General features: G+C 41.2%; 2 protein-coding genes across 2 annotated transcripts; both read right to left on the bottom strand.

Annotated features, from left to right (window-relative positions):
- Positions 1-264: 264 nt before the first annotated feature.
- LOC117549417 (immunoglobulin-like domain-containing receptor 2) lies at positions 265-20,442 on the bottom strand. Its single transcript, XM_034221310.1, is given in 11 exon segments — positions 265-2,574; positions 3,534-4,251; positions 4,760-5,102; positions 5,502-5,630; positions 6,007-6,174; positions 6,288-6,434; positions 9,776-9,832; positions 14,566-14,685; positions 17,218-17,409; positions 17,412-17,603; positions 20,293-20,442. Coding segments are annotated over 11 exon segments (2,220 nt in total). The 5' UTR covers positions 20,411-20,442; the 3' UTR covers positions 265-2,538.
- A 689-nt stretch (positions 20,443-21,131) lies between these two features.
- On the bottom strand, positions 21,132-26,245 carry LOC117549210 (cell surface A33 antigen-like). Its single transcript, XM_034220898.1, has 7 exons — positions 25,960-26,245; positions 25,004-25,167; positions 24,674-24,890; positions 24,062-24,226; positions 23,367-23,483; positions 23,133-23,259; positions 21,132-22,573 (listed from the first exon to the last, which is right to left on the bottom strand). The coding sequence occupies exons 1-7, from the start codon at positions 25,997-25,999 to the stop codon at positions 22,093-22,095; spliced, it is 1,311 nt and encodes a 436-aa protein (XP_034076789.1). The 5' UTR covers positions 26,000-26,245; the 3' UTR covers positions 21,132-22,092.
- Between the last annotated feature and the right edge of the window lie 960 nt (positions 26,246-27,205).

Genomic DNA, 27,205 nt, shown 5'->3' with positions numbered 1-27,205 from the left:
AAATAAGGCAGATTTTATGCTATATATTGTTAGGAATTTACATTTGAAGTAATGTATTATTTATGTTAGTTCATAATAACTACAAAGCAACTATTATTAGAAATACTAAAGAAGTACAATAAATGGTTGTACTTCAATAAACCATCATATCTTGAACTTAAGCAGTTGAACAGATCCATTATTTCTGCTCAACCTATTTACCGAGATAAACAATTGTTTTTAAGTTTTTGTTATGCCAATAAAAAATGACTTAATACACAAAAGTTTCACAACATATTGTTTATGTGGAAGACAAAACCATTGTGAAAAAGACAGGCCGTCTGCGATTTCAACAATGAACAAAGACATGAGTCATACTCAATTACACATTGTCTCCTTTACAGAAAAGTAAAGAGTCATCACACACACGCACAAACACACACACACAGACACGCACAAACACACGCACGTCAGTACCAGACAGTAGAAAACACGATGGAAGAAAATGTAAAAACCTGTTTTAGACACAGAGGCAGAAATAAAGAAATACTGTTTGGTGTAATGTTGGAACAACATAAGTAAAAATCAGTGTGCTACTGTGTGTTTTGTACATGCATGCTTGTGAGTGTGTCTGTTGATGAGAAAAGGCTGAATTACACTTATCAAGCCGTGGCACTTCATGTTATGTCGCACTGGAAAGTTTAAACAAACATTATTAATTTCAAATTACAATGACCATATCACAGCACACATAAGTATGTCCAATTTGCTGTAGTACAAACATATTTTAAAAGGCAGGTGGGACTGCAATGCCTTTAAGGTTTAAACAAAACATTTAATCAGGTTTTAGTTCCTTGGAAAAATAGCTACTTTGTGCAACTCAGCCAGTTTTAATACAAGGTGCCTCATGAGTAATGATTTAACTTAATAACCTGCAGGCAACTGCTGGGTAGAACTGGTTCAGTCAGCAGGTTTAGTACTGGTTAACCGGATTCATTTAGTACTTTTTAGTGATCTCTGTGCTTCATGTCATGAACTTAAGACTGTCACGACTGGCACTCCCGTTGTTTGGCCTCTTCAGACCTGTTTCTGTAGCTTTGAAAACTTTTTTCAAATGTACAGAAATAAAAATGTTATGGATGTTTAGCTGGTAAATGTTACATTGTGACATTAAACCATCTAATTTGCATTCATGATTCCTACAGTTTATGGCAAAATAGATTAAAGACTTTTTTGAATGCCACTTGTTATTAAATGTCAAAGCAACTTAACAACAACTCTGCATGTTGGATAACACTGCCTTGATTACCAGTGTGTAGAGTTTAAAACATTTCCTGCATTAAACACAAAGCGCCTAGTCTACAATACCTAGAGGTTAACGTAAAAGGCGTTCAGTAAATTATTTTAAAAATAAAGTATTTTTACATTTCAAATTGCAATGTTGGGCATTTTACCACCAATTAAAGCCTTGTGTTGCAGAATGAATTAAATGCATTATAAGAGTTTCTAAGAATCTGAGGGAAACCCTGTGAATAATTAGTTAAATAAAGGAAACATTATTAATATCTTGGCCACATGGGGGCCATAAATGAAGCTGTACGTTGGCATATCATCCAATTATGAAGTAGTTATGGCAAATTCTTTAGTGTTGATTTGCTATGTACACATCCAGCAGACACAGAGCAACATGATAAGATATTTGGTCTAGTATTTGTGTCCAGCTCATCAATTTAAGTTCAATATTCACTCTCTTTTAACTCTGAGAAATACCTGGCTCTTTAGCTGATAAGTTATCCACTGTGTTCACCAGGTAGATGCTAACTGTGTCTGTCTGCTGTTTGTTGCTTTGCAACTCCCATCAGGTCTTTAGCATTAATAGAACAAACTCAAACGCTTCTTTGAGGTTTTTACATTAGTCTCCGGAGCCACTCTGTAGATACACAGGATATAAGCCTTTGGTATTAGTTACAACTTCCACTTTTAGTTAACATAACATTACAATACATTGAGTTAGATGTTGTAGTTCCTGGACATGTTAGTGAATGACAGTGTGTGTTGTCACTCAGCTGAAGCTGCAGTATGTCCTTTACAATAATGCTGTTGTCATAAACCCTTTTTCTACAACTGGGCTTATTTAAAGGCGATAGCTCATCAAGTGGAAATGAATGCAGTCATTGTGCAGGAGCGTAAAGCAAGTCTTCTCTAAAGGGACGGCAGGAGACCAACAGCGTCCTTCAGGGACGGACAGTCCAGGTCACACCCCCGGCCTGCATGTGTACAATGTTAGCTCAGCTGAGATGGATATGAGGCAGCCGGTGACACAAACTGAACGGTGATGACTTCATCATTCAGCGACGTCACAGGCAGAAACCCCAGTGACCGTCTCCATGGTAAAAGTGTGTCTGTTGTCCATTCGTTCATTTACCAGTGCTGATCCAGCTTTCCCTCACTGTCATTTGCATTTTTTATGCAATCCAAATCATTTCTGTCTCCCATCAGCTGACACGCGGCTCCCGTAGAGTCTGTGCTGAGCATTCAGCTTGTGTGGCTCTCAGTCCATCAGACGATGAGGGAGTCCCGGCTGAGGAGAGTGCCCTGCTGAGGACAGAGACAGAGATTAACACAAGAGCAGAGAGTTCACAACTAAATATGAACATGACATTTTCAATGGAATGAGTAATTGCAAAATGTCTATCGGGGAGCGGTGATATGCGGCGAGCCACCAAATGTATTTATTTGTTGCGGCTGGGAGGCATTCTCATGTGTTTTACATGCAACAAAGGTCATCAGTTTGCTGATTGGCGCTGCCAATCAGCAAACTGATGACCTTTGAGGTACTCTCTCACCAAACTGTGATGCAAAAAGTTTTGGTCGCAGGAGGATTGGCCTCCGCTGGTAGCTCACCCAAAGCCGTACTACCTACACCCCTCTCCGATTAGATTTCAGCGTAAAAAAAGTAAACATTAGCCAAACAGCATTATTATGGTGAACCTGGGACAAACTTCAATTCAACTGTTTTTGTAATTGTGGAAATATTTAGTTGTGGCCCCTTAAAGCCCTTATATCTTTTGTACACAGTGTATTTGACGTTGAACATCATTTTGACCCAGGTTTGTCAGCATGGAGACAACCAGTTATGATTGTTATTGAAAGTAGTGGGATACAGAACAGAGTATTCTACCTAGTTTTCACTGTGGTAGCATCTGAACCTGACCTGTCAAAGGTACAACAACAACAACAACAACACTTACTTTACATGTCTGACATATATAATGTCTTCTTTATATTGTTCTTAAACCATCAGAGAGTTCTATCCCCCATGCTGTGACCTTTTGCCACCTGGCTGTATTGTACAGGTACTAAATGTAACCCCTCTTTCCTCCGAACAGAAAGCAGGTTTTGGAAATACAACATTGAGTGTTACACACTTTTCTGTTAGCCTAGTGTTAACATTTTCATCAATAACACACCTAGAAATAATAGTTTCCAATAACCAGAAAAGATGCTAGCCTACCCCCCCTCACACTCATAATAGAAGGCTTTATGTAACACACCGTTTTCCGGGTCTTGTCTCTGGGCTCCTCTCTGTGGCCCGGCAGCGAGTTAGCCGGAGACTGAGAGGGGCGAGGGTTCAACGGCGGGGGGCGCGGGGACGGCCTCTCAGTCCTGCTTCTCTCTGTGTCTGAGCAAGGAGACAGTGAATCTGCCTCAGGCCTGTTACTGGGCGAGCGGCTGCAGTGTCGACTGGAGTCCCCGCTGCTCTTTTTCGAGCTACCTTTGGAGGGTGTGTCTGAATCCTCCTCCCCCCGGGCCCCACCCTTCCCCTGGCTGACCCCTCGCAGCTGAGCCTTACGGTCCAGCAGGCTGTTCAGGAACGTGCTATCGTAGTCCTTCTCTTGAGAAGAGGTCGATGGAGGATTGACTCCGGGAGGAGGTGGGGCAGGACGCTCGCTGTCCCAGGTGTCCCTCCTCTCCTTGGGCGACTGGAGTGGGCTTATGTTTCGTCTGTGGTTCACTTCAGGATCACTGTTGTCTCCAAACTCATTTTCTTCATTGTGATAATGCTGCGGTGGACCGTTACGATAGGAAGGATATCGACTGAACTCCTGAAGCTCCATCTCATAGTCTCTTCGGCTGTCTTCCCTTTTCTGTTCCCCCCTTCCTTCTTTGTGCTTGTAACCTGCAGCAAACTCCTCCAGCTCATCCAGAGAGCCGGTCCGTCCCGCAGTACGGTATGACTTTCTGTGTAGATGCTCTGAACGTGGGTTCCACCTGCAAAAAACAACAAGAGGCCGACAGGGTGAGAGAGGTGACATGGGAAAAAAAGATAAAGCTTTTAAATATTGTGTATATAAATATATAAATAATCTGTTTTTACACTGCTTACGTAAATAGGTTACAGTTGGCTTTAAACAGTAACCCTCAAGGCTTAAACACCATGTTCTGTATACAGGAACACATTTTCTGTAATCCGTTAAAGGATCAAATTAGCTTGATTTTCCCAGCTCAGTTTCCCCCGGAGAATGCCATGTATTCAAATAACGGAGTCACTGATTGTGTATTTTTGGCAGGACAAACACTTAATTTAAAATAATCACCATCAAAGTAAAAACTGACTCTACAAGTCTAACATCTTTCTCTCCTGTCTAGGTCACCATCATTCTGCTCTGACACAAATAGCAAACAAAGCAGTATCTTGTTAAAACAAATAAGCCTTGCTTCTAAAGTAAAGTTAGTTTACTTTAAATGCTCACAGACATGTGTCTACACATATCTGTACCTGTTGTGGTGGTCTCCCTCGCTATGATCCTGTTGTCGTTGATGTCGGCCGGGCCTGCGTGACTGTGAGGGGGGGGGGTCGTCGCTGTACCGCCGCGGGGGGAGAGACTCTTCCTGGCAGCGCCGGGGCTCTGCGTCGGGGTCATCACGATGTCGTTGGGGTGAAGAGGGGTTGTCACGGTAACGCTGCGGCTCTGGGCTGCGGTTGTCACGGTAGCGCTGGGGCTCAGGCTGAGGGTCGTGGTCCGGGATGGCGGGGAGAGCTTTCTTCTGGACGTTCCGGTATGTTTGGCGGAAGCCGCTGTCTCCCTCGTGGAGGGAGCTCAGCTCAGACAGGCCACAGGCTGATCAGGTCAAAGTAAACATATTTAAATGGATTATATGTAATAGTATTAAACATAAAATTACTTTTTAAAGGAAGCAAGGCAATCACAAGATATTGCAATAGAAGGAAGACAGATTTGAGATCTGCAAGCGATTACACTACCTGTTGGAAAGGGTTGTTTAAACATTCTTCAGGTGAGTAGGCATGCAAGCAAGCAAATATACATATCTGAACTACAGGAAATTGAATAAGCAAATGCTTGTGCAGAGCGGCATGCCAAAGCAAGCTTTAAAAAAAACACAATACTGACAGTAGAGATAGTGTAGCATGCATTTTCTATTGAGTGCCTCGCCATGCTAAAGAAGATGCAGTCCACATGGTCAGAGAGAAAATCCAGAGACGGCTTTATGGAGCTTACACTGGGGGCTGATGGACCTGGCAGGGTGGAAGTGAGCCAGTTGTTTCTCTACATACTGAAGCACCCTGAGAGATTCCTGATCCTGAGGTGAAGGCCCGCGGTAGGGAAACCCGACAGCGTGCATCGGAACTACAGATACACACCATCAGCATGGAGAAACTGTCTTTGCATGTGTTTGTTGTGGATTAAGGGTAACTGTAGTACTTGTGCTTGTTATCTATTTCAACATTTGTATTCTACTACAATTGTTTCTGGCAATAATTAGAGAGTACAATCGTTAATATGCAGTCATATAAGAACACACACAAGTTACAACATTCTCACAATAAAATAAGAACAGGAGGGAACATTCCTCATAACACTTGTATACAAACGCATCCATTTTATATGAAGTTTATCTTGTGAATTGATCTAAACCAAGCAAATCCATAAAGACAACAGTAATAAGGCATTGTAATAATAGTAAAAACACAGATTCACTCGCTCATGAAGAGAAAGCCCTCACTTGTTGTAAGAACGCTGCCATCCGAAGGGGGGACAGAGGACATCTTGTCCACCAGAGAAGGGGGTGCGATTGGGACCATCGTCGGGACACCAGTGACAAAGTATGGAGGGTAGGCAGGCATCTGAGGGGTGGAGGTGCCCGTCTTTATACCCTTACCTGCCTCATATACTACAAAAACAAACAATGGCGTTCACATAAAAACATCTTTCCAATATTTGTATTGCAATTCACTTTTGCACCAGCATATGAGTGTGTGTGTGTGTGTGTGTGTTTATACTGACGGTGTCTTGGGCAGCAGCACGTGTCGGGGCAGCACCAGCAGCTGACGTAGCAGCAGCAGGAGTGAGGACAACACTGACACCAACAAACCCCGACCAACAGCAGGAAGAGGAGACTGCCCAGCGCCACCGCTGACACAAACACCCACTCTGCAAGGACACACAACACAGAATATTAAGATACAAGACATTTAAAAACAGGATGCAACACAATGCAACTCCACCACAGACAGTTTGATCAGATATTGATCTGTGTTATGCTAACAGAAGCTAATCAGCAGTGACTTTCCTTGAGTTTATTTTTGAGAATTTAAACAGCTTCCTCTGGAGCAAAACTAAAACATATATATGTATTGTTTTGTAATATGCAATAGTGATCCTCAAGAGCTGTAAATGGTGAATATTTTTGGGAGTATTGTTTTCTATGTTTCAATGTTACTTAATTGAAAGTCATTCAAAGGGAAAATGTAAATGAATGTGTTGAATGTCAACAGCAATATTATATATTCTAAATAAACCTTTTTACAATCCCTCACCCTCTGGTAGCTAGTGTTACCAGTGTACTACATTTCTGTGATAACCAGAGAGGGTAACCAAGTTCTTAACCAAGATTGTATCCACAAAAAACTGTTTAAACATATTTCTTCCTGAATGCATGTAAGGCATTTGAAGGCCCAATTAAATGGTATAACTGGTTCCTTTACTGTGATATATAGGATGTTGGAATGGGACAATACACAAGGGAGAGACAGATAGATAGTTTGTAATTCTTCTCTTACTCTTATATAATAATATCTGAACAAATGTAATCATAACCAGGATATGAGTTAACACATTTTAACAAAGTGTTTGAGAAGTCAAGTGCTGGAGTGAGTTACACAGCAAGTACAACAGATAACCTACATGTGTCTGTCTACAGGGACAAAGCAGAGGAAAGGGAAGTAGAGGGCAGATAAGGAAATCTTTAACAATGCAAAACCAAGGACGACAATGTCTCTAAAAACACACACACACACACACACACACACACACACACACACACACACACACACACACACACACACACACACACACACACACACACACACACACACACACACACACACACACACACACACACACACACACACACACACACACACACACAGGAAACCAGATGTTGCCAGAGGAAGGAAAAGGACAGTTTATACAGCTTTGGATGATTGTTATGTGATATCATTTGCAACAACTATGACCCCCACACACACACACACACACACACACACACACACACACACACACACACACACACACACACACACACACACACACACACTACAAATTAGACCTTTCTGAGCACTGTGGGATTGGATGAGGACAACACCACATACTAATGCAACACTCAGAGCAGAGATAAGCTTGGAGTAACCATTCTGGCTTAGTGACTCATGTCAGGTCATTTTGGGAGTTACTTCCACACAATTCATCCATTCATTTAGCAACTCCCCACAAACTCTGTGATAATAAAATGTGTATTATAGGAATTTGTGATGGGACATAAACAAACCTCCTTCCTTCTTGATCACTGTTTAAGTGGGTAGTGTCCAAATGATGTGGGATGACATGCCAACCACACCCATAAATAACTATAATGACCATAATAGCTGTTTTGCAGCACAGCTCATCGTGGTGGGAGCGACGGACAGACATTATCTGACGGTGTGGATTTGACTGTTGGGTCAAAAATGACTCCAAACTCAACTCTGTCAAAGCCTCATTATAGCTGATTCACACACACATGTTGTATTGTTTAGTGATGCAAGAAGGGAATAGGTTAGACAGTATCAAAGCGTTAGCATAGGAACATTAAACATGGTGGAAAATGTGTTTGCTTCTCTTTATCAGATCAAGTGTCATGTGCATGACATCAGAGCCCAGTCTTCTTTAAAGGTCACCTATTATGCAAAATGCACTTTTTGATGTCTTTTTAACGTGTGTGTCCGGTGTGTGAAGAAACTCACAAAGTGTCAGAAAATACAACCCTCTCTCTTTTCCTCCTTACCCACATCTCTAAAAACGGGGGTACAACGGAGCTGATCCAGATTTGCTGCGGTCATGACGACATTACTAAAATGTGGGTTGGCTTTACGTTGAACTCCTGGCAACGTTCCACTCAACCTATCGTCCCCTATCAGACAAAAATATGCGCAACGTGTTTTGGAAGTAATATGGTCTTTGTTTACATTAGCAAGCATCGCTAACACTCAGAGCTAACGCTGTACTTGAGACAATTTGTGTAAAAAATCCGGATATAAAAAGGTACTGTTCTTATGGTAAACCTGCAAGAGAGAAAGCGTTCGAGCTCCATACTGTTTCAGAAATAATCCTTGATGTGGTTTGGAACATACTTGGCGTTTAATCACGGCAGTGTTTAGCTGAGTTTCTGCTGGTAGACAGTCTTCTCTTCACAGAGGAGAGCTCACTGCTTGCATGGCACTCCATAGGGGGCGTGGCCACAGCAGCTCAGCGACATTTAAAGCTATAGAGCAGTGTTTCTCAAACTTTTTCATACCAAGGACCACTTAACCAATAAAAAAAACACTCGCGGACCACCTAACTCCACAAATATAAAAAAACACATCGTTTTTCTAGAAGACCTGAAAATGGTACAAACAAGTGGCAACATGTGTGATGAAGATGTTGCGCTGGGCTATATCATGCAATCGAAAGTTAAACTTAACCCTGCTCCATTGCGGAGATATTCCCGCGAGAGTGCGGAAAACTGAAATTAATTATTTATTTCAAATGTGAAATTTTACCAATATACTCACGGACCACTAGGGGGCGCTCACGGACCACCAGTGGTCCGCGGACCACACTATAGACCCAGTATCAGCACCAGAGGTTGCGCTAGATCAGGGGTGCGCCGTGTTATGCATGCCCACTCTACCTCGCGGTATCGCGCACAGCGTAAAGCAAAAACTCACAGACATTTCAATGATTTGTACGGCAAAGTTAGGTTTGGAAACGGTATCATCTCCTTTTTGGAGGGCATGCATAACACGGCATAACACCGGAGCCTCGCTGCGGGGAAACTTTGTTGCCGTTCCGAGTTTGTTCTAATCTGTCAAAATGACGGACTGCTTTCAGATGTTTCCTTCATTGTTAAAAAAAATCCGTCCGACGGAAAATATTCGGTTAACTTGACCTCTGATCAGCACTTTAGTAACAGGGCTGAAATAGAGGGGTATGAGGCATGGCTAGAATGGGTGATCTGTTTGGTATTTTGAGCAAAACACTTCAGAGACATGTTTTGTATAGATATGGCCCTATAATATATTGTTCAAATATAGCATAATAGGTGAGCTTTAAGTTTCGAATACAGTGTGGAAAAACCCCATCCCAAAGACCGCCACAATCCAAATGGCTCCTACATCCCTGGTTAGAGCAGTAAGTAGGGTTAGTATGATTGCTAGAAACCAGGTAAGGGGAAGAATACATTATGCCCCTACCTGGCATAATCTTCAAATCAAATTCTGGCAGGAGATCTTCAGGCACAGCTGAGAAACCTGGATAGGGACAGAGCAGAGGTGACAACAGGAGAGAAGAAGAGATGGGGTGGATATAAATGATTGATTCATAGAAAGTTGTTGCAGCATGCATGATGAGAAAAGCAAGACACAAATAGAGAGGAAAATAGAGAGAAAGATGACAGTTTGCAGGTCAACAGCAGCATGCACAAGAGGACATTCTGGTCTTGTTCCAGAAAGTCTCCAGATCAGAGCAACTGATGAGCAGATTGATCATCTGAATTCTGATAACACATTGTGTAAGGTTAGGCCTCTGCTGAGAAGACAGACTGGAACATTGATCATTCTCATAAAGACAACACATAGGCAGGAGCTGTGAGTATGCTTTATGCAGAGCTGCAAAAGTTAGGTGGGGAAATTCCTCACCTAAAGATCCAGCAAACAGACTAACACTTTGTTGCTGACATTATTTCTGTCTTTCTGACCAGTGAAGAGTGTAGAGGCTACTAGATGTGACCTGGGGCACAGTAAGCCTATTATTTCTCATAATTTTAAGCTCTCTTTAATTTGACAAATCAAATCCACTTATAAATTGAGAAAAGTTGCAATGAGCCAACTATCCACCAGAAGTTACGTCTCTACATGACTCGCCTCGCCTCACACATTTTCGTTTTCAACGTTATACCTCAGTTCTTTCGACAGCAACCAAACAGAGGTATTTCTGCTTCCAGTTTGAGACACTGGAAGGAAACAAAGGCAGCAGAACAAAAAACACTGGGAGCAAGTTCATAAAGAATCTTTTGATTATATCCTACGTTTTTATTAATTAATTTTTTACTGGATTTATGTATTTGGGTCTGCCTCCAGTATTTAAACACATAAACAATAACATGTACTATGCCATATACCAATGACTAACAGAACTAAAAATTAAGAAAAGAACATTTCTAGATATCTTGTAGTGTATATTGCAATATGTGTTATGGCTGATGAATTGGCTTTCAATCTTAATTGTTGTACAGTGGATTTATTCTTTTAAAAGACTGGTGTTTGTGGGACTCAAAATTGATTGACTTCTATACATGAATGTGTTTTACATAAAGAAAAGAGAAACACGACTGCCCTCACCAGCTGCTGTTGTTCCTGGTATTTTGTGTTTCCCCTTAATATTCTTTTTATTTTAACAAAGCTTTAAGAGACCCCACACAAGGTCAGCACATGTCTGAATGAAACATTAACAGATAAGGGGCAGCGTGTCACAAGCTGGTACAAAAATGTGCATGAGTGCGCTTTGTTTGTGTGCGTCTGTCCATGTGAGCAGTGCTTTGAGAAAGGGAAAAAGAGGTTGAGTGTGTTGTGAGCAGATACTGGTGTTTTACTGTTAATTTGCTGATTGGCGCAGAGAGGAGAGGAGTGCCGAGCGCGAGAAAGAAGGACTGGAGAAACAGAGAGCAGGCTGAGCCATTGTGACCTGACACATACCTCACTTAGTATCTTTCTGGAAGGCTAAACATGTTCTTTGCTGGATTTGAAAACAGAAAGAAACCTCTTAAGATTATCCAGAGCAGCTGAATCATGACATGAATTCAAACAACTAAGTGCTACCATGTGCACTAAATACTTTAAGCCTCCTCTAGTTTTGAATGTATCTGTTGTTTTGTCTGCTGTCTTGAAGGCAGCTTACTGGTGGAGGTCCCAATCACATGACTTTGCCTGCAGGCTGGTGATTTACCAAGATTTACTTTCAAATCGTTTTCTCCATGGAAATGAGCTCTACAGAGAGCACGTATACTGAAAACTAAACACTTTGGACATTGTAAATAACCTGCCTGATTAATATTTGATTGTCCAATCAAAGTTTTGTTTGATTAGCATTAGCTTCTGAGCTTTGTAAGCCACAATGGGAGTCAAAACGGAGGACGGAGGGAGGCAGAATCCTTCCTTTTCTTTATCAGAGTCCTCAGTCCATCAGTCGAGTGTCTCACATGGAGTCACCCTCTATCTTTTGAATCACTGCCGTCCCTCCTCCACGTCATTAAATCTTCCCTCTCTTCTTTGCTGTGAAGCCTTTTTCTAAAAAGACAAAAGACCCCCCCAATGCCAGTCGCGCCGGCCTCAACTGTTGCTATGGGAACACAACAAGTGCCTTCCATGCCATATTAGCCACACCAAGACAAGGAAAAACAACAATTTGAGATTGTGGTAGATTTAGGGTCTCTTGGGATAGTTACGGAGCGTCCACACAGCAGCGTGCGTTGACGCTTGGAGGTGGGCGTATCTGAAGCTTGGGGATTGTTTGCGAGCAACACGACCAACAACCAATCACATGAATCTCCCGCCCCCGACATACAAAGCAATAGCAATGTTAAAACGAAGTAAACTGGATATAAAATCCCCAAACAGGCGAAAACCTACCAGTTTCACCCACTGTCTCTGCCTCCTCCCTCCATGCCTCGCTCCTCCGGTTTGTATCCCGGTAGATGAACAGAGACTGATCATTCAGCACCGGGTGATTCACTACCGCTATAATGAATTTTCCCTCAATTTTTTTGAATATGAGGAAATGACCTGCGTAGTCTCTCCCAGCATACACGCGGTTTGATTGGCTAGCGATTGTACTGGCAGATTTGAATAAACGGGATTTCATTGGCTGACGCCTCCGTCGAGGCGTCAAAAGTTGAGCAATGTTCAACTTTTGACAGCTACGCCAGCAACGCTCCACGTCGCTTCCCAAAATGCAGTTCGGCTAAAAGTGACGTCACCCCATTCAAAGTGAATGGGCAGAAGCGTTGGAAGCTTCAACGCACGCCGCTGTGTGGACGGGCCGTTACGGCCCCTACACACGGCGGCGTGCGTTACCGCTTGGCGGTGGGCGTGTCTGAAGCTTGGGGATTTTTTACGAACAACGCAACTAACAACCAATCACATGAATGTCCCGCCCCGGACATACAAAGCAATGCATTCATGCTACATCCATGCTGGCTAAATATACTGTCTATGCTTGCTAGCTGTCCATTCAAACTAAGTACACTGGATATAAACTCCCCAAACAGGCGAAAACCTACCAGTTTCACCCACTGTCTCTGCCACCTCCCTCCATGCCTGGTTCCTCCGGTTTGTATCCCTGTATGTAAAGAGGGACTGGTCATATAGTACCGGGTGATTCCCTCGCCACGATAATTTCCTCCTCCATTTTTTGACATATGGGAAATAACTGCGGTCTGGCTCTCCCAACATACAAGCGGTTTGATTGGCTAGCGCTTGTGCTGTCAGATTTGCATATGCGGGATTTGATTGGCTGACGCCTCCGTCGAGGCGGCAAAAGTAGAACATTGCTCTACTTTTGCAGCGAGCACCGCGAGAGAAGCTACGCTTTGCTCCCACAATGCAGTTCGGCGAATCGTGACGTCACCCCATTCAAAGTGAATGGGCAGAAGCGTTGAAGCGGCAACGCACGCCGCCGTGTGTAGGGGCCGTAAAGGACTGCAGAGGATGAAGATGATGTCATCTTTGTGCGCCTGTAGCATTTTCTGTAACATATTATCAAGGCCATACCCAACATTTAACAGAACGCACTTAAGTCGATGCAAACTGTAAAAGCTCACTGTCCATCAAGCTTTGTGTGTGTGTGTGTGTGTGTGTGTGTGTGTGTGTGTGTGTGTGTGTGTGTGTGTGTGTGTGTGTGTGTGTGTGTGTGTGTGCGTGCGTGTGTGTGTGTGTGTGTGTGTGTGTGTGTCTTGTGCATACACATAGGTCTCTGAGTGCTGCCAGCCAAACAAAAGTTCAGCCTCCGGGTGAAATAAAGCAACAACAGCCACATAGACTCTCAGATGTTGCTATGGTACCATTAACGCAGTTACATCACTTTCCAGATAAAACACACTGTAGATACTTTAAAAACATGGGATAGAACACACATACCATGTATACATCACTTCAGGGGACATTACATTGACTTACATGCATTTCCTGGAGACTTATCCTAACCTTAACCTTAACCAACACATGCCTAACCCTAACCCTTACCCTAACCCTAAACCTAACCAAGTCTTCATCCTAAAATTAATGATCCCCCTCATGGGGATCTCCAATTTGTCCCCATAAGGGAGGCGAGTCCCCACACGTGACTGTGTAAACAGATTTAGGTGCCCACAAGTATAGTAATGCTAGGCCACACACACACACACACACACACACACACACACACACACACACACACACACACACACACACACACACACACACACCACACACACACACACACACACAGGAACATGCACACACAACATACAGTATGAGTGAAAGCAGTAACTATGGTTACACACTAGGCATGATTGCCCAAGAAGTGTCCATGCTTGTTGTAAATCAGCTCATTCATGAGCCTGCATTGTGCTGGCTGTGATGAATAGGGCAGTACATAAAGGGCTTCTTATTTCGCAGCAGTTGGTAGAAAGATGTAATGTACAGTAAATTCTACGATTAAATACATAAAGAGGATTGGTCAGTGATACTGCAGCATGAAGTCCTTCATTTTAATAGTGTTGTCTAATATTGTACAAAACAAGCTGATGGGGCACCACAAGAATACTGAGACAATATGTTACATTCAATCTGTCAGAGTTTACACCAAATCAAAGCTTTGGTGAGCTTTAATGGAAGACAATGAAAGGAAATATTCACAGAGAAGTAATGTGACCGAGCTCTTAGGCTTTTTACAAACACAAACAAAAACTCTTCACAATAACCATGTAATGAAAATAGTGGCAGCTTACCAAGAATCAGCAGCTCCACGGAGGCTTCGTTCTGTCCCTCTAAATCATCAGATATCACCACTTTACAGATGTAAACTCCACTGTCTCCCCACTTGACCTCCCCTATGCGCAGGTCGGCCTCTGCAAGAGAAAAAGGGAGATGTAAAACAAAATCCTCCAACACATAATTAATCAACAACTTGGCACAAATATTTCTTTGAGGATGGTTTAAGTTTGATCTAATTTTCATGCCTGCCACACAAAACGATTTTTCATCTTAAACTCTAGATTTTACGTAGATGAATTCTGTATTTAAGTTATAACAGAGTCAGGGTTTAAGTAACTTAAATCAAAAGTTGAACACTGAATGTTGGTTCACTAAAAGGTATAGGCTATCATTATTTATATTAAAACATAAAATACAAGATTCAGATTTGAAAGCTTAATCAATCTCTGTATTATGCCTATTATGTTTCATGTGAAATGTTTAATGTTAAAAACAGATAAAATATGTTTTTTTCATGGGGATCTGTACATTTGTAGAAGCTCAAGTGAATGCAAGAAACTACATTTCACAAGTCATCCTTCATGTTTTTTCTTTCTATATGTTAGCAAATATTCTAAAGAAATGATATTCTGTGTTAAAAGCCTCAAATTCAATTCAAAAACAGTTTCCTCCATGATCCAGCAAATAATCCAACACAATATAGGGCTGCTGACTCCATTGTGAGGGGGTCAGACATGTAAATAGAGCCGACGGGAAACAGGGTTGTATAATTAACTTCCTTTTCCTGTTAGCCAAGGAAGGGAGAGGAGAGAGAGGCTGACACCTGTCTCTCGTGTAACACAATAACACCTCCACTCATTCAGCGTACACTCTTATAGTGAATTGAATAATCACTCAATCCAAAAACATGCAAGTCAGCTGGACTTCCATTTTTTTTATTTCAAAGGGACCATTAAAGCCAATGTTGGGGTTGGTCTCTGTTAGCCATGTTATTAACAGCCTGGTGCATGCTGGGATAGACTCCAGCCTCCCTGTGATCCCAAATAGGATTACATGAGCTGGATGACTGGGCGTCTCTAAAGGGAACATAGTTAGAGCTTTCACTTTTTGGTCTATTTACAACATTGCTGCGCTGACCTGTTTCAGGGCAGGAGGTGGAAGGGGACAGAAAAACAGAAAGGACAAAGTGAAAGAAAAGCCTTACTCCTAGAGACATGAATGTGTGGATGGTGGGATGTGGAGAGATCTATGGAGTGAAAATAAAAGCGGGACATTGAAGTACATAAGAGGGACGGAGTGAGAGGTCAGGATGAATGAGAGGACAGCGTGCAAACCATCTCTTTTGTCTGTGTTCCTGGCTGCTGAAGAGAAGGTTGATTCTTCAGCTAGAGTTAGAGCTCTATAAATCTGAGGCCTGCAAACAAGGCTACCTCACACACACACACACACACACACACACACACACACACACACACACCACACACACACACACACACACACACACACACACACACACACACACACATACATGTACATGCACAGTAGTGTCCCTTAGATGATCCCTTAAGACAATAAAGGAATGTAGAAGTAGTGAGGAGGAGAATCCTTGTAAAGTCTTACAGAGGATCAACTGTAAACTGGTACAAACAGGAGACGTATTTTGTTAAACCGTTGCCTCTATTAGCATGAGCACATTTTTGAGCCAATAGTCTGACTCTTTTACATTGAGCATGTAACATGTCATAAATGCCATCTGTCCTGGCATTCACAATTATTCATGACTGCAGGGCGTACCCAATAGTAAACAGATCATATTCAGAACATTGTGATTTCTGAGACTTTCAAAAAGGTAAAGCTCTCGTTGATCATTTTTAGGATTATTATTGAGATACTGAGATTCTTTGCAAGCCTTGAGAGTTCTTTTTAAAACCATCCTTGCCTTTTCCAACATCTAACAACGCACTCTTTTCTTCTGGTGCCAAACTGAAGAATTGTAAAAACTAAACTGTTGCTTGTGGGAATGTACTCATTGTTTCTGTGTTATATAACATTATTGTTGTGAAAGCTCTTAAAGTGTTCGGGAAAGCCTCTCTTCTCTCACCCTGCTCTACATGTGTGCAGAATCTCTCTTAGCACACGTTTGACATTTAGGAATCTGTGTGAAGAGCGGGCCAATGCTCGACTCACGGTTTTATAAAACGTGTTAGGCTTGGAAGCAGAAGAAATAAGACCAAAAGTAATGCAAAAACGAGGCTGCTTTTCTTTTCTGCACCAAGTGAAATGGACAACTCAAAAACTAAACATCTTTGGTTTATATTATTATTATATTCATTAATGTCTTATGTCATGTCTTTGATTTTTTATATATTGTGTGTTTTAACTACATGTTTCTGCTTATGTAAAGCACATTGTGAGGAAAATAAATCAAAAACTGAAAATGTTTGGCTGTCTGTTTCCGCCATGTCCCCAGTGTTGAGCTTCAATAATTCCCCAGCACAACTTTCAAAATGAAATCCAATGAACTAAAACTCCATGTAAAGTTGAAATTCAGCCTCTATCACAATTACAGTGTTGGTCTGGCTACAAAGCTTCTGTGTGACTCAAGATTATTTTCCTCATTGGCATCAGAGATACCGTTTCTGAGGTAGTGCTAGAAGAAATCTTACTGCTGATGATGGAGATGTCTCTGTTCTTGTAGTACTCCGACAGTGTGATGGAGGAACCAGAGATGGAGGCCACAGTACGAACCGTCCGGCTGCTATCAGCACAGTCCAGGTAGCCCGCGGTGATCCCCGTCTCGTACCCCCCGCCGACCCCCCTGCCTCCACTCGTCAGCCCACCTCCTCCCTGGCCTCCACCAGGCTGTCGGGGTAGTTGAAGGAGTCCCTGGTGCGGTCCCGACAGTACGACTTGAAGACCCACTGCACCACTGGGGTCTGGGTGGACACGCTGTTGTACTGACATGGCAGAACCACCGACTGGAACAACACGGCATACCTCTTCTCGTCTCGCACAAACACATTGACCCCCGAGCAGAGGGGAGGGAGGACACCTGTGGGAGGATGAGGAGATAATGAAGAGGGATCAGTAAAGTGTGAAAGAAGGGTGGGTTAAAAAACAGGCTTAATAATCATTTAATGTATGTTCAATTTGAGCTTCAAGCGCTCCACTTCTTCTCAGTCATATTCAGATCTGTGAGATCTTGTATTTTTGCCCATATCAGATATCGCAGAACTTAGCTTGTTACACTTACTCTGCACATATTTTGTACCACCCACCTGCAGAGAACATGATGATTCTCCTGTAGTGGTGTTAACATATTATCGTGCGTATTGTAAGCATTCTGTTTGCATTCCCTTAGCAAAATAACTTAACATTACTTTGTATGTAACACTGGCTTATATAGCTTTTAAAAGTGTTTATCTGCGGATCCTTAATCAGAGCTGAATGCAGACATGACGCAGATATTTATAGATCAGTATACACTTATCAGACGATATCACTCGCTCTGATCATAATGTAAAGAAAGAAGCTTGGCCTTAGAATCTCTTTAAAAAACAAAAATCAGTATCCAAGTACTTACACAAACACACCACAGATCTGGAAGCCAAAAGAGGTTTCCGTAATAACTGGGGATGTGTAATGAGGGGGATTTAAGGACTATTACAGTAGACAGCAACACACTATGATTCAGATACTGAGTTGAGGTTTAAGGAGACACCTGTTCCTGTGTAATCACTTTAAACCAATCTTGACAAGTCAAACGCTCCCTTCATTGCATAATGGAAAGCAGCTTTTCCAAAATGAGATTCAGTGAACATTGTATTGTTTAGCTGTAATGAAATGAGTCAGCCTGCAGTTTGGAAAGATAAGTGTAAGAAAACACGGCCTTCTTGAAACTGTTTGGGTTGCTTCTTCTTGGTGAAGTCTGACTGTGAGCTGAGTTGACTCTGGGTCACATGATGACCAGGAACTCGAGCCCGGTAGTTCAACAGCAACACAGTAGAGACGGGGGCCATGTGAGGTAAACACACCCGCACACTCACACCCAGAAACATCTGCACATGCTGCTGAGGGTGTGTGTGTATTTCAGGCTGAGCAGTGGGAGGTGTGTATGAACTGGACCAGTGAACAGGGATGAGGTGAGGGATGAGAGAGGGGCCGCTTCACTTAATCCAGATTCCTAATGAAAGACTTCTGTTTTCTTTCTAAGTGAACTTAACTAAACACCCTCACATGGTTTCAAACATTTGACTATTCTTTCTTCGCTGTTTTTCAAATGGACATAATGACACTTTAGATAATAAAAGGACTGCAAAGAACCAACCAGAGTTACACACTGTAGCTGTGCTGAAACGATTTGTCAAGTGATTGATACGTTGATTGACAGAAAAAGTCATCTACATTATTAGATTTTCTGTTGTCTTACATTTAAAAAAAACTATATATATTGACTTGTGCTCTCTTGATCGGACAAAACAAGCATTTTGAAGGTCTTTTTCACTACTTTTGACATTTCAGAGACTGAATGAGTGATTTATTGTGTAGTGTAGGATGTAAGTCATGTAGTGTAGGTCATAGGTCATTAGTTGCTGTGCTTTTATTTAAAGAAAAACTGTAGCCATTACTGTTAATTACATTCTGAGGATTTGTGACCTTCACACATAGACCTATTTTTCTTACCAGAATAATGTTGTTCTGTAAGTATGCAGTTATAGGCTTGTGTGAGTCGTATGAAGCCAAAAGCTAATATGTTGGCTGGAGAAGTTCAAATTGTTTTGCGGGGAAAAAAGAAATTCTGGCCAAGACAAATCAAGCTGACTAAAACTGAAATTCCTCAGGGTGAACATTTCGAAATTCTGAGAACTGGAAGAAAAAAAGCCAGGAGATTTGTCTCCTTGGAGCACAGGCTGTGGGGCGATCCAGGCTTTATTAGTTTTCAGAGGAAGCCACCTCCAGAGGAGAAAATGAAAGCAGGAGGAGGGCAAAGAAGTACTGTTGTTGTAGGACAGTGGAGCTTTGCTGAGAATGCTCAAGAGATAGATTTTTTGTAACACTTGATTTTGCTCTTAATTGAGATAAACAGATTCAAAAAACAACTTTTGTTTAATTTAACATGATACTACTAAAATAATCATTACTGTAGGCCTATCACCATAATGGTGATACAGTAATGATCATCTTAGTAGTATCATGTTTGGCATTACAAAAATCACAGCAATGAGCCCAGCTACTCTGGTGTTTTACCTGGCTACTGTAGTACAAAGTGTAGTGCTACTGCTCAACAATGTGTCCAAAACTATAATATATTTGATCAATTCACTAATACGAAAATACTGAAATGTCGATTAATACGTGTTTTAAATGCATATACTATATGTTTCATTATTTTACTAATATTTATTGAGTGTATTTTTTGGTTCGACTAATTCAATTGAGTGGTCAACTGTCATTTACTACTGTTAGACCTCTTGATCCACAACCCCCAAAAGCTTTGGATCATTCATTCACACATGACTGAGTCTGCTGCAGCACTAACGTTACTAACATACCGTGAATTTAGCAGACTATAACTTCACTTTATAATATTTCCTGTGTAAACACTATCGTTTTGGGAGAGGTTAGTCGTGTGCTCAGGAAGAATAACGCGTATAAAGTGTACAATGGGGAGCACAAAGTTATTAAACAACCTGTTACAACACTTTACGCAGAGTGGATACCATCGTCTGCTCTGTCCTTACCTGTCAGACAAACGATACAAATCCAGCACTTCGGCACCAAAATCATTTTCCAAATCCTGCAGGTGGATATTATAACAGTCTTCTGAAGAACGTCGTCCTCTTTTCTCTTTCTTCTCATCCCCGGACGATACTTCTGGCTCACACACACAGTTACAAACTAACGGTCACTGGCACATAACGGGACCAGCGTGAAGCTTGGTGAAATAAAAACACATGATTTCCGGTCACTGCTTCCACAATAAAAGCTCCGTTGTGGCGGTTAATGTTAATGAGAACATATTTTGTCAAGTTCAGTTGCTAGAAAATAGTGTAGTTTATGGTACCCAGCGACATTTTACACAGTACCACCAATCCCCATCCAACATTGGAACAAAATGCCAAATATTAAAAATAATAACATAGCCAAGAGACGAGTCCTATCCAAAAACGTGTTAGCATCGTTTGAAAGATGAGGTGGGTTATGTCAATAGACTTTAGGCATCAATGAAAATAATATCCAGCTGCTTGCTTGTATGTTATTGAGGTTACATTTTATCGTTTTATTTTGAAGTCAAAATGATCCCTGCACTAGTTGCCTGCCTCGCCCTGTAACTTCACGTCGCAGAGACGCTCTTTCCAGACAATGGATAGTGGCGGTGATGGAGGGAGGGTAATAAAAGAAGTTAGGACTTTAATGAATCCACTACATTACATAAATACATAATACTTCAACCGGCACTAGGCCTAATATATTTTAGTTTTCACCTGCCATCAATTACATCATGTGATCATAGAGGATTACCGTACATTGTTTGGTGTACTGTTGCCATCTAGTGTTCAAGTTTCATAGTAGAAAAAAGTTGTTGTTTTATTTATTTATTTCAGTTTAATTTTTACAGCATAATTCAGGAATGGAATGCATCACACAATGTTCACAACATAAATCTAAATATAAAACAGATAACATTACCATTGTTGAGATAAAATAGTATTTATAATGTACATTTGCCATCATTTAATAGGAACCTATTAAAAAAAAATCGACATAAGAACAACAACTTTGAAGGTGGCATGGTAAAGGATGTTTTATACTGCACATGTTCAATTATAGAAAAATCTGTATTAAATAATGCTAATTTAATTTGTGATTTTATAAAAAAGAAGAAGAAGAAAAATAAGTTCTAGTTCTAGTTTCTAATGTCATGGTTTGAAAAATTAGACGCACCAAATAGGGAGGACATTTAACAGGCTCAGTATACTATACAAGTATTGACGGTGTCTAACTGAAATAAACACATCATTCAATGAAGTGTGAGAAAAATTGAAGTATTTTGTGTGGAGGTAGGTTCCAAAAAAAGAAAAGAAAAACCACCACCAGTTACACCCAACAGCAGAAACCACACATAACAAGGCCTTGCTTCAGCACGTTGTTATGCAACAATGCAATGGTGTTGGGTTTAAAGATAAAATACCAGCTAATTTCTTGATGAGAAAAACTTTTTTCTGGGGGTATGACATGCGTTTTGGTAAAAAAAAATATACAGATCATGCCCTATAGGCTGACCCAGCCCACTCTGTTTAAAATGGATCAGATAGGCTTTGTGACCGCCATTTTGCTTCCTGCTCTTCTTCAAATGATCCTCCCAAAAAGAACTTCACCCTAAAAAGGACAGATTATGCTCCCACTAAATGTTAGTATAGTTGTGGCGTTTTAGCCAATCAGGTCACACCTTGAGTGTGAGATTACTGGCTGCCATTGGAGTAAAGCCCAAGGAGATAAACCAGAAGTTGAAAGATGGCAGTTGATACAGGTTGGATGCTTTACTCGTCATTTTGCCTCCTAGTTGGCTTATTGGCTGGCACCGGTGGTCTGTCACGATCATCAGAGGGCTCATCATAGCGGTCATCAACATCAGAACGACGGTCTCTTCGGTCATCATAGCGGTCATCAACATCAGAACGACGGTCTCTTCGGTCATCATAGTGGGGGTCGTCGTCGTAACGCTCATTGCGGTCACTCGGCCTGTCGCGCCGGTCGTCATAGTCACTGCGTCGATCGTCGTAGTCGCTGCGCCGATCGTCATAGTCGCTGCGACGGTCGTTATAATCGCTGCGCCCATCCTCATTATCCTTGCGGCGATCGTAGTCGCGCTCACTCCGTTCCTCGTTGTGGTCGTTGCGCTCAACAGGGCTCCTCCTCACACTGGAGTCATCATGACCTTGGGGGTCCTCGTGCCCAGCAGGAAGGCGACCATCACCATTCCTAGCTGGCTCTTTGTCACTGTACTCTTCCTCACGAACTCTGGAAAGGGAACACATAACAGTCAGCTATTGTTATTTTTTTCTATGACAATGTTCTCCTGGAAAATAGCTTTCACCAAAGACTAGCTGCCTTGAAACCAGCTTAGCTGAATTGGGTTGGTTCTTGAAATATTTAATGTAGTCTTGCCAAAACAAAACAAAAACTTAATATTAAAAAAAGCTTGAACCTTTCACATAAGCACCATTGTCAACTGCCTAGGCCAACAGCACCTGTTATCTGATCCAAATGATCTATTAGCCACATTTGGCAAGACTAGAGATAGAGATACAGAAATAAACACAACATAAAAAGACTTGAACATTTGTCCAAATGGAGCGAATATGGCTGTGTATATCAGAACAAGTTTCTGAAGCTTATTTATGTGAAACATTGACTTGCAGCTTCCTTTTTCATAAAGGTATGTTGGTAATAAGCAGTTTTGGAAGTGTTTTGGTACAAACATGTAGTCTGCTGTTATAATATTCTTTTTTAAATATGTTTTTTTCGGTTATCATATAACAGCATCTTGTTCAGTCAGTGTAAGGGAGAACATCTTTACCCCATTGCGTATTCCTCCTCCTTCTTCTTCTTCCTGCAGCAGCAGCAATAGATGACGATGATGAGTACTATCAACAGGGCAACCACTCCACCAATGATTCCTGCAGTGGACCCAATGTTCATGGAAGCTGTAGGAGTGGAAGAACAAGAACAATAATGTTTTTATTGGGAATACTCATTTCTCTTCTCACAACAATTTTCGTATAAAAAGCTTCCATTAGAACGTTTTTCTCACGTGGCATGACTTTGAGGGTGATGTTGCAGGTAGCAGAGCGGATTTTGTTTGCTGAGGTGCAGATGAAGTATCCAGATGTATCTTTGGAGATATTATACAGAGAAAGTATGCCTCCCTCTGAAAGACAAAGAGACGGTCACATTATGCACATCACTGCCATAATGATTTTATCTTTTAATTGACTACATATTCTTCACAATACTTTTCTTTATTTTTAAAGAAGAAAGAAAAAGAAGCTCAATCATTTTTTTTCAAAACTAAGAAATTGAAATGTTTATTTTTTATTATTTATTTGTTATGAAAGTATGTATTTGATTATTTAAAATGTTTAAATATCTAAACTTGCATTATTATTGGTCGGATTCCACATTAGAGATGCAGGGACGTATGGGCTACAAGTGATGCTGACACCACAGACCATACATTTGCAGAAGTACATAAACCCTGTATGAGATGCAGTTGACTTTATCTTTGACTTTGTGAATTACATGTTTTACTCTTTCCTTTGCATTGTTTCCATGCATTGTAGTGCTTTGACAAGGTAAACTACTAGTGCTGTCATTTTGACCAGGACTCCTTCGAAGAAGAGATCTCGTATATAGGGCCAGGAAGGCCCTGTTGAGATACAAGAGGATTAAATAAATATTAATAGTAAATATAAAGTGTTGATAGGCCAGACAGACAATGATACTTACTGTCTGTGGTTCTGGGGTCACGAACACGAGGCATGCTCCTGACATCTTGACTTTGCCATGTATAGGTGGGTGTAGGGGAACCTTCCTCAGACAGGCAGGTCAGGTTGACGTTCTTGCCGTACTCTGCCTTACCCTGCATCTTGCAGATGGGAGTAGATGGAGCCACTAGAAGAAAAAAAAGAAGTGTAATTTGACATCTTCAGAATCTATTACATCATGAGAAGAATATATTATTAGAGAATACAAAATTATACACTTTTTTTTCTATTTAGGCTGTTAATGTGGAGAATGATTGTTGAAACATATCGCTTCCACCTGGCAACAAAGTAGCAGGTGGCAAAATGGTTAAAACAGGAAGAGACCTTTTGAGGATCTACTTTCACATGTTGATTTACACTTTTCATTATTTGCAGGCCATTTTGCAATGGATTAGAGAACATTTAAATGCAAAGAACAACACTGACTGAACTTAAACATCTTTCAAAGTTATAGTATGACACCTGATATTATACTGAATGGTATGCCAAATCCAACATGCAAGATGCTAGTCCTTGCACCTACTTTGAAACACTTAAATGCAGAATCATTATTTTTAAACAAATAAAATGTTACCTAGAACCACCAAACGTGTAGTGGCGGCTGGGGTGCCCTCATCATCTGAGGGGATCAGAAGACGACACTCAAACAACTTGTTGTCTTCTAGTTTGATGTTGGAGAGTTTCAGGTTGGCTTTCCCCGCGGGAACATCGACATCCAGGGACAACCGACCCTCATACAGCGCTTTTATGTCAGTGGTATTCTGAGCAGAATAATAGGTGACGATGTTGATCTTCAAGAAAACAAGAGCATCAGAGGAACAGTAAAATAGGGGGGAAAACTCTTCTTATCAGATAATAAAGAAACATACTCATGCACACACATAAACACATTGTAGTATCTTACCTCTTTAGCACCAACTACTGCAGCTTCAACAGACCATAAAATGACAACATATATAGGGGGGCCTTTTGGTTTAAAGGTGCAGGGTATTGTGATGTTGTCCCCCCTGGCAAACTCATATTCTTTCTGGGGGATGCTCACAATAACGGCACCGACACCTGACAACACTGTCACATTGAAAAAAGGAGAATACTGGTTATCACAATAAGGCTTGAAGTGCTTGTCATTTATTTAAAAAAGTAAACCGCAGTGAATTTATAATGTTTATCACACATTACGGCATCTGTGTAAAGTGTGTCTTCACTGGGGATGATTCAGCAAACCAGAACTGCACACATAACGTATTACCCCACCCACCCACCCTGCCTCCCACATACACAAACAAAACAAGTCCGTTGTGAAAATAAATAAATCCGTTAATTCGCAAACATTCACAGGTTCGTTAATATTTTTCTCGTTTTCTGATCCTTCAAATAAATTAAACTGAATTTATTTTGATATCGTTTGATTGTGTAGGCTACCATCTATCAAACAAATCAAAACGCCAATCGGGAAAAGTGTTTGTAGGCCTACATAGAAAAGATACATCGGTATTTTACCCTGAAAGTAATTACTATTTAGTTTTTTTTAATGATGATACCCTTCATCTTGAAATAAGTCTCGTATGCATTTTTAGAAACCATGCCTTGACAAAAGGCAACTCCAAACCTGGGGTGTGACTATTGATAATGTTAAATTCAAGATCTTCCCAAGATTTGTAAATTCTACTATAAGCTTATTTTTTTTATCATTCATTTTAACTGGTTACTTGTCCACAGCCCAATCACCCATGTCGCCCGCATAAACAGGTAGCTCTGCTCGGTCTCCGAATACCTGAAGGAGCGTAAACAGGTGTGGCAGCTCGGTAAGGCGCAAAGGAAAGGAAGCAAACGTTTTTTTCTTGCAGAAGGAATACTCACCCAGAGATAGCAGAGTCAATGTATACATCCTCCTCTCCATTGCCAAGGCTTTAATTTTCTCAAACTAACTCACTGGTTATTCTTTGAGTGGTTGTTTGCTCTTAAATCAAACAGGGAACCGCGGCTGACCAGAGGCCTACTTGCAATGCATCGAAACCCCACAGAGACTTGAGAGTGAAGCGCCCAATGGGTGCGCCCGCCGCGTACGAGTGACTGACAGCTCCCACAGCCAATCGCTGAAGCTCCTGCAGGTAACATTCTTTACCCACCCACCTGGCGTGTGACTGCTTGCCCCAAATGTATGTGTCTATACTTCAGTCTTTTGAGATAGCCTACTCCTTGGCTGGACGTTTTCTGAGGGTTGATTTAACATCAGCAGCACTGTTTCCAAATCGAACCAAATTGATTAACGAGAATCCTCTAAAGTAGGCTTATAACTTTTAATGTTTTAGACTTGTATCGTTGACTAGTCGGCTTTATGTTGCAAGAGAGAAGGAATAGGGAAGTTTAGATTGTGGAAACCAAACATTTGACTGTGTGGGTGGGGCAGCGATCAACTGATGTTGGAACAAGAGAAGCGTTTGGTCCTGTCAGACTGGTTAGACGAGTATGTTTCACCTGGAGGCAACAACGAAACAGCAAGAGAAAAATAACGAAAGAACAGTGGGAATTTCAGGAAAACCTTTCAAGCGAACCTGTTCCATAATTACCCTCATAACATTACATTACATGACATATAATTTAGCTAACGCTTTTATCCAAAGCGACTTACAATAAGTGCAAAAAACATAAAGAATCAAACTCTGAACAAAGAAAGTGCAGATATATTCAATTCAAGCAAGATCACACATCAGTTACAAGGCCTACATAATGTCCCGATGTCAATGGTGAGCTCATACCCACTATTTAGGATAGGCATGTTTATGAGGGGTACCTATGTCCCCCATAACTAAAACCAACCACATTTTAATTCAATGGAAATATTCGTATGCATTTACATAGTTACACAATCTCCATAAAGAGAGAAGATAACATTATGTCAATTTAAAAATGTCCACTAGTGCATAAGGGGAATTATAAATAATGTTGCTATTTGCAGATTCCAGTAGTAAAAGCTTTTTTATGACACATTAGAATCATATCGAACATAAGTAACTTTTTAATATGCTTCATTGTAACATGCTCCCTCAAAGGACTGTTACATTGTTGTTTGCAGCTTTTTGTGCAAGGGGTTCAATGTAGCATT

The sequence above is a fragment of the Gymnodraco acuticeps genome, unplaced genomic scaffold (assembly GCF_902827175.1).
Source record: "Gymnodraco acuticeps unplaced genomic scaffold, fGymAcu1.1, whole genome shotgun sequence".
Lineage (NCBI taxonomy): Eukaryota > Metazoa > Chordata > Actinopteri > Perciformes > Bathydraconidae > Gymnodraco > Gymnodraco acuticeps.
Note: the sequence above shows the minus strand (reverse complement) of the source record. Positions and strands in the feature narration are given on the sequence as shown.